The 8,822-nt window shown below is 42.9% G+C and overlaps 1 protein-coding gene across 4 annotated transcripts in view; it reads right to left on the minus strand.

Annotated features, from left to right (window-relative positions):
- Positions 1-5,857: 5,857 nt before the first annotated feature.
- Positions 5,858-8,822, minus strand: part of KIAA0232 (KIAA0232 ortholog) — an 85,354-nt gene continuing 82,389 nt past the window's right edge. For all 4 annotated transcript variants that reach the window (XM_019552967.1, XM_019552968.1, XM_019552966.1 and 1 more), the window contains one exon: positions 5,858-8,482. In XM_019552967.1, the coding sequence (XP_019408512.1) occupies positions 8,303-8,482 (180 nt within the window). In that variant the 3' untranslated portion in view covers positions 5,858-8,302. The remainder of the gene's footprint in view (positions 8,483-8,822) is intronic.

Here is an 8,822-nt window from a genome sequence, read left to right on the forward strand (position 1 = left end):
TAGACTAGCAGACCTGCTCTAAAAAGAAAAACCTACAAAGGATGGAGGACTGGATCCACCTCCAAGGAGGAATACTCTGCAGTGGTCCGGACCAACTAGCTACAAGTATCAAGGACAATAAAAACTCCTTTTTTAGATATGTGGGGAGCTGGAGGAAAAAGCAAGGGCAACGCTGGAGCCCTGCTGAACCAGATGGGACAACTGACAACCAACAGCCAGGAAAAAGCCAACTTGCTAAATGGGTACTTTGCGTCAGCTTTTCACCAGTCTCATGGGACGCCCCTGCCCACTGTGGGTCAGGGAAGCCTGGATGAGGGAGATTCCTTACCCTTCATCAAAGCTGACCTTGTGAAGGAACATCTTGAGAGGCTGGATATCTTCAAGTCAGCCGACCCTGACAGTTTACACCCCAGGGTACTCAAGGAGCTGGCTAGCCTCATAGCCCAGACTCTGGCACAGATCTTTGAGAACTCCTGGCGCTCTGGTGAAGTGCCCGAAGACTGGAAGAAGGCCAATGTGATGCCTATTTTCAAGAAAGGGAGGAAAGTGGATCCAGCAAACTACAGGCCCATCAGCCTGACCTCTATCCCGGGGAAGGTCTTAGAAAAGATTATCAAAGAAGCCATTCTTAACAGACTGGCCAATGGCAACATCCTGAGGGATAGCCAGCACAGGTTTGTTGTGGGTAGGTCTTGCTTGACCAGTCTCATTTCCATTTACGACCAGGTGACCTATCACCTGCACAAGCGAGAAAAGATTGATATCATATATCTTGACTTCAAAAAAGCCTTCAATCTGGTATTCCCATGATCACACCTCTTAGCAAAACTGGCCAACTGTGGCCTCGGCCTCACCACGATGCACTGGCTGGGGAAATGGCTCCGCGGTAGGACCCAGAGGGTAGTGGTTGATGGAAGTCAATCATCATGGTGCGCTGTGACCAGTGGGGTCCCTCAAGACTCGTCCTTGGGCCTACACTATTCAACATCTTCATTAATGACATGGACATTGGTATCAGAAGCAGACTGGCCAAGTTCACAGACGACACCAAACTCTGGGGTAAAGCATCCACACCTGAGGATAGGAGAATGATCCAGGCAGATCTGAACAGACTCATGAAATGGGAGGACGAGAACCTGATGGTGTTCAACACCAAAAAATGCAAGGTTTTCCACCTTGGGAGGAAAAACCTGCAGCATGCTTATAGGCTCGGTAGTGCTACGCTGGTTAGCACTACAGATGAAAGGGACTTGGGGGTCATGGTTGACCACAAGATGAACATGATCCTTCAGTGTGATACTGCGGCTAGTAAAGGGAGCAAAACGCTGGCTTGCATCCATAGATGCTTCTCAAGCAAATCCTGGGACGTCATTCTCCCGCTGCATTCAGCCTTGGTGAGGGCACAGCTGGAGTACTGCATCCAGTTTTGGGCTCCGCAAGTCAAAAAGGATGTGGAGAAGCTTGAGAGGGTGCAGAGGAGAGCCACGCGCATGATCAGAGGTCAGGAAAACAGACCTTATGATGAGAGGCTGAGAACAATGGGGCTATTCAGCCTGGAAAAGCACAGGCTCAGGGGTGATGTGATGGCCACCTATAAGTTTATCAGGGTGCTCATCAGGATCTGGGGGAACGACTTTGCACTAGAGCCCCCCAAGGGATGACAAGATCGAATGGTCATAAACTCCACTGTGACAGGTTCAGGCTGGACATGAAAAAGAACTTCACTGTCTGAGCCCCCAAGGTTTGGAACAGACTGCCACCTGAGGTGGTTTGGTTCAAGCACCCACTTTGAACACCTTCAAGACACATTTGGATGCTTATCTTGCTGGGATCCTATGTTCCCTGCTGACTTTCTGCCCCTGGGGCAGGGGACTGGACTCGATGATCCTCCGGGGTCCCTTCCAGCCCAAATGTCTATGAAATCTATGAAAAGTGATGCTGTGGCTGGTAAAGCAAGCAAAATGCTGGCTTGCATCCACAGATGGTTCTCAAGCAAATCCCAGGATGTCATTGTCCCATTGTACTCAGCCTTGGTGAGGCCGCAGCTGGAGTACTGCGTCCAGTTTTGGGCCCCACAATTCAAAAATGATGTGGAGAAGCTTGAGAGGGTGCAGAGGAGAGCCACGCGCATGGTCAGAGGTCAGGAAAACAGACTTTATGAAGCGAGGCTGAGAGCAATGGGACTCTTCACTCTGGAAAAGTGCAGGCTAGGGGTGATCTAGTGGCCACCTATAAGTTTATCAGGGGTGCTCACCAGGATCTGGGGGAACACCTGTTCACCAGAGCGCCCCAAGGGATGACAAATTGAATGGTCACAAACTCCTCCATGACCATTTCAGGATGGACATAAGGAAGAACTTCTTCATTGTCCGAACCCCCAAGGTCTGGAATAGACTGCCACTGGAGGTGGTACAAGCACCCACTTTGAACACCTTCAAGAGACATTTGGATGTTTATCTTGCTGGGATCCTATGATCCCTGCTGACTTCCTGCCCCTGGTGCAGGGGGCTGGACTCGCTGATCTTCCAAGGTCCCTTCCAGCCCTTATGTCTATGAAGCTATGAAACTGGGAGATCCTTCTTTCCCAGCACCAGCTCCATGGTTACGGAGCCCAGAGATCCTCATTTCCCAGCCCAAGCCCCAAGGTTGGGAGGCCAAGGCTGGGAGATCCTTATCTCCCAGCCTGAGCCCCACAATTGGGGGTCTGGAAGATCCTTATCCCCCAGCCCAGGCCCCAGCCCCACCATTGCAGGACTCAGGCTGGGAGATAAGGATATCCCAGCTTTGGCCCCATGATTGAGGAATGGGGACTGGGAACTCCTGCTGCCAGGGCAGAGGGACATTGTACTGCCTGGGTTCCGTCACCAGAACCTGCCCCAGCAGCAAGCAGCTCCTATGGGCAGGGAGCAATCTCTTGCCCCCTGCTGCCAGGGAGCACATTTGCTCCAGATCAGGCATCTACATGTGCGCTACTGCACAGTAAGTAATCTCGAGTCAGTTTGCTACTTGCATTTGCTGGTAGCAAATTTACTTATTAGAGCCAACTACTGTGCAGTAAGCATCTGCACATGTAGACGCAAATTTTACTGTGCAATAATTAGCTCTACTGCGCAATAAAGCATCTTGTGTAGATGCATCCAGCATGTACAGATAAGTGCATTTATACTAGTTTAAGCACCGAGGTCAAAAGTAAAAGAACTAATAGAACTTTACCAGTTGATAATGGCTGAGGTACACATGCACTTTTCTAGAAAGAACTCTGTATTTCAGATGTTGAAGGGTTTTTTAATTTTCTCAGATCCTAGCTATTCTTGGGACAGGCTCTCATCCCCTCCCTCCCCATCTTTTCTTCAAGTAGAGATGAGCCCAGGGTATAAGTGTGAGGAATGCTGCAAGTTGTATACCCTAAAGAGCACTGAGTCTACCAAGTCCCTCACCCCAGACCTGGTTTCCAGCACCCACTTCCTCCTCAGCCCGTAAAGCCTTGCCTGCATGTGGAAATCAGCCACCATAACTATATCTGTATAATTATTCCACTACACTATATACCAGAGTATATCTTTATACCTAGGGACTGACCTAATTTGCAGTGAAAGAAAGCAATTTTTGCAGCTTGGTCGTGGCCCAAAGAGCTGATTTTGCAGTCATTTTGCAGCAGCCCTACCCCTCAGCACTGATTGGCAGAGAGGCTCCAAGAGGAGGAGGGACAAGGGGAGGCCGCCATCTTGACTGCTGGTTGCCTTTGTGTGGCCCCGTTGTCCCTCCGTGCTGATTGGCAGGGACGTACAAGGATATAGCCACCATCTTAGTGGCTGCCCTTTGTGCTTCCCTGCCAGCTGGTGCCTTCCCCTCCCAGGTGAACTGTGAGGCCAAGCTGCAGCAGCAGGGAGGACCCCTGGCTTCCCCCCCCTCGTATAACCCGATGGACCTGCCTTGTCTTGAATGTCTAGAATAACTTGCTGCTGTTGCAAAAGGGAAATATTGCTTACATCACCTAGGTAGAGGGGCAGACTGTTTGGAAAGTCTGGAAGTGATAATCATTCAGATATATTGACTGAAAGGTCTGATTGACCATATTTAATTCTTATAACTAGGAACCTCTATAATCCCCTTTATTCCTCCAAGTGAAAAATTTTCCCCTCAAAATAATTAATTTCTCCATTGTAGGATAAGAATTTCAATTGAGAAATTAACTTCTGAAAACAGAAATAAATGTTGCCAGGCAGTTACAAGGATTTAGCAATATGTCATGCATTGATCTTCATATGGCTAAATCTATTTTTGAGCCCTTTTTCTGAGCTGTCTGCATACTTGTGCTTCTAGCACACCTCATGCTGAATATCTATGTTATGCTATATCCATCTATTCAGGCAATTAAACGCTACGGATGCATGCAGTTTTAATCTCTACTAGTCCACTGCTTTAGATAGTTTAGGAAAAAAGGACCAACATAGCGAAGCCCTGCAAAATACACACTGACAATGTAAAGCACTTTTCTCTTGAGGATATATAGCATAATGCAGCACCATGCAGAGATACCTGTACACATGCTAGTTCTGGAACTGGAAAGCAGCATAGTTGTGTTAATCTAGTTCTGTACCCAGGCTAATGTCTACTTTTCAGAGCTAATTAGCCTGAAACCACCATATAGATACAACTATGCTGTTTCTGGTTCCAGAGCTTGTATGTGCAAAGCAAGCTCTGGTGTCTCTGCATTGTACTTCCTTATGCTATTAGAGATATATCCTAGAAAATTTTATAAGCATGTACATTACAAACCTAATGGCTAATCTACACAGGGAAGCTACTACTAAATAAGATACTATAGAGTAATTCTTACCCCTTTAAATCCACACTCCTAATGTGGGCACTAATTTCACGGAAATGGCTTTGTAATCTGTATTCAAAATATCATAAACTAGATTACAAAAATGCACCTTTAGTACAGACTAAGTATACATATGGAAAGCTACTGCAAAATAGCTAATTTGTGGTACCTCCCCATGGAGACATTCTCTGTGTGTTTTTATATTTCCAAATCAGTGTAGTCTAGGAGAGTCGTAATCATTCTGTGAATAGGACCAAATTATACTTTTCATTATGCTCTATGCATTAAAACTGGAAAATTAGGACATAGTTTAACATTTTGACTGAAGTCACTCAGTTACTGGCCTTTAGCTATTTGTTTAGGTGTCTTTACAATTAACTTTATGTATCCATTTTTTTTAATCTTAGCTTTACATTTCAAGGTGACAGAACAGTTCTACCTTCACCATCAAGACATGTGGTTATGAATCCTAGATTAACCAAAATGCTACAATGTCAACTATAAAAATGTCTGTGGTTTTGTTGGAGGAAGAAACAAAAGCTGCTATAATTTATGTGTGCTACATACAGGAGTATTTTACAGTTCCAGCCAGCAAAGAGTACACTTTATTTCATATAGATTCTTCTTATTGTCTTGGTAGGTATTTAGTCTGGTCTCTTCCCAAACAGGGCATTTGACTGTGAATTCACTTTTAAGATTAAGACTGTACCATTTTGTAGAAAAGTAGTTAAAGCAAAAAAAAATTGCTTTGGATGAAAAAGTCCTGGGGGTCCAAAAGGGTTTTTTTTCAGGGTCATATACGATGAATATGTTTTGGGGTCTTAAAGAGACTAAAGTAGAAGAAAGAGAGAGAAAACAACAATAATAAACATGAAACAACAGCAATGGAAAGAGGACTCTTGTGTTGAATATCTCCATTGTATATGCCCTCTCAAAATATTTAATTCCGAAGTGGCGCATGTTTAAGTCTAAATGCAAGTTATACACACACTATAATGAAAGGAAAAAGACATGCAAACCAGCCAACTGTCCTTTTATATTTTTATTTGGTGTTAAGTAACTCCACAAGAAAACAAAATCAGTTACTCTGGTGTACGTGAAATCAGAACAATACAACCACTTGAAGCAAAAAGTAGAAACAAATTTCAGCCCAGGAATGGAAAACTGATACTTCAGTGCTATGGATATGCAATGCGCTTCATACCACAGTGCAGTTCAGCGTTTGCCAACCTTAATGCTTTTGTGTGTCTCTATCCATATAGAAAAACTAAAAACCACACTTCAACTCTCTCACTGAAAGCTTCAGAGCTTTAGCCATTAAACTATGAAAACAAGTAAAGACAATTTGTTATTGCCCAAGCTCAATTATATACCTTTTTATTTCCCCCCTTCAAGGTGCTGCAATATTACACCACAATGTAACTGCAATCAACGCCTTCATTATTTTTGAGCCCTTTCCTATTAAAGAAGCAGCTCTATCCAAAATAAGCTGAGCCAAAGGTTGTGTTTGAAATATGTCCATTTGGTCATTTTTTATTTTACAAAACAAAGCTCTATTCCATTCTTCACTGTAGTGATCTCAGGAATTTAGGTGTCTTTCACTTTATGTTTACAGATAAATAGTTTTCAGTGCAGGTGCTAAACAACCTCTTAAGGAAGCTCCAGAAGAAAGTAAATATATAAAAACCTATCCAAAGTTTGCAAATAAATTAAAAAACCCTCTAAAGTGTCAAATTATTTGTTTCATGAATACAAACCCTAAAATAAAGTAGTTTAATAGGAGAATCAGAAAAATGTTCCTCATAAGGACAAACCAAGCCAATTTTAAATAAGAATTTAAAAAAAGGCGGCATGAAGCCTTGCATGGCTCTATAACCATAGATCTTCATTCTTACACTATCAATTAAGAAAAGGCAACAAAACGCATTTTCAATTCACCTTTCTAGCACAGAACATATTTCAAAGCCAGTTCAGCTCATATTTCAAACAGCTATAGTTCTTGTGAGTTTTTATTGCCTGTCAAAATTAATGGTTAAGCTTTTTCAAGTCAGTATTAGACTTTCTGCACTTCCTGATGTTATAGACATGCTGCTATTGTATAGATTAGGTTTCTTTAAACTATGAGTTGGTAAAAAACTTAAGATGTTTAGTTTTGCAAATATTGCTCCTCCTGGCTTATACATTTTGCATAATATGTTAAAAGCACAAGGAGTTGATAGTCTTGTACAGATGCAACTTGACAATGTATTGACTTTCTAGGTTAACAAAATAAAATTGAAAAGCAAGTCACATAAAGCAACAATCACTACTGCAATCACACATGTATGTTGTAAGTCACCCCTCACCCCTACCCCCACCCACCACACATAACTTGCCCCTAACATTCTCTCAGGAACACAAAATGAACTACGAATTTTACTAAATTACAGCCACAACAGCAGCTAACTGCAGCAGCCACAGGATTTCTTTCAAGTGAAGCACTGACCCTTTGCATATAAAACATTAAACACTCTGAGCATTTTAGATAGTTTCATTCATTCAGGCTCAAATTCGATATAGGATGCTCTTGCAGGTTACACAAATGCAATCATTTGCAACAAGACAAAATCCTTATACTTGTTACAAAATTCACAACAATCCACACATCACCCCAATGGTTTTTTTTGGTGTTATTTCTTTTTATACTTCTGCCCTATAACGGCAGATCATAAAGCAGGACAAAAAAAAGGGATAAAAGAAACCCACATTGCCTCTCTACCTACAAAAAATCTGTGGCTTCTCCAGTTAGCAAGATTACAAACCATAGTCTCCTCAGTGTTGGTTTTCAGGATGGGGATGGGGGGGAAGGGGGAGGAATGGGGAGGGAGGGGAGATCATAGGATAGAAAACACAGTTTCTGTAAGTCTCTAAAGCACAACCCTGTTGTTCCTACTTCAAAGTTATGAGATTTATTGAATGAAGACTGGACAAGTCATTCATGCTTTTCTCCTGCATTCAGAAAGGCACTGATAGATTACAGTGTTAAGTATTTATCTCCCAGTTCTTAAAGAACAAAGTCTAAATGTGCCAAAAGCTAAAGTCTCTGAATAGCAGAAGTAGTTGTAGACACTGCAATGCTAGTAAGATAGTAATAGTGGTAGGGCTACAGTTACAATGAAAATAACTGCAATTAAGATGCAAAAAAGCAGTGGTACTACTAAGACAAGTACATGCACATCCATTCTTGATTTGACAACACAATCTAATCTAGTTCAAAGAGCCAAGAATTTAACAGTTTGGGGGGGGGAAAAAAAATCTTCAGCAGGACAGCTGTGTCCTCATCTATAAAATAAGCAAGAAGAGAAAGATAAATACACATCTGAATCCGTTAACTGAAGAGGAAACTCAAGTTGTTGTTTTAGAGCTACAGACCCTCAGGAAGGATAGTTTTCCATCTCATGTTACTTTTAAATCATCTGTTCTACTCTGCAGTTTTTATAGTTGAGTTCGAGAAAAAAGCTCCTCCTCACAAGGATCAGCCCATTCACTTCCACCTTCTGATGCTGTGTCTTCAGAGCTGGAACTATCACTGGAGTATATCTTCTTCCTGAAGCCATTTGGTTTTGCTCCAGAATTTATATCATCTGCACACCTTGCTTCATAAACAGAGGAAACCTAAGGATTTAAAATTTACAACATTTATTTGGAACAGCAGCAAGTTTATCTACAAGTGAGCTGCAGGTTTTTATATTTCTCTTTCACCCATTCCACTTCTCCTGGTCTAACTTGCAAATAAATGACAAACTGAGTAGCAACAGCAAAACTAGGTTCAAAGTATACTTTAAAAAACAAAACAAAACCTCAGCCCTGACATGCCGGTGCCCTGCCCATACCATTGCCCCTCACTCCCAAGCCACAGCCTTCCAGCCCCTCTGGTGCCCGTCACTTCCCACCCACAGCCCCCCTGGCCCTGCTGGTGCCCCTCACTCCTCACCCACAGCCCTCTGACCCTCCC

The sequence above is a fragment of the Crocodylus porosus genome, unplaced genomic scaffold (assembly GCF_001723895.1).
Source record: "Crocodylus porosus isolate Cpor-Errol unplaced genomic scaffold, CroPor_comp1, whole genome shotgun sequence".
Classification (NCBI taxonomy): Eukaryota; Metazoa; Chordata; order Crocodylia; family Crocodylidae; genus Crocodylus; species Crocodylus porosus.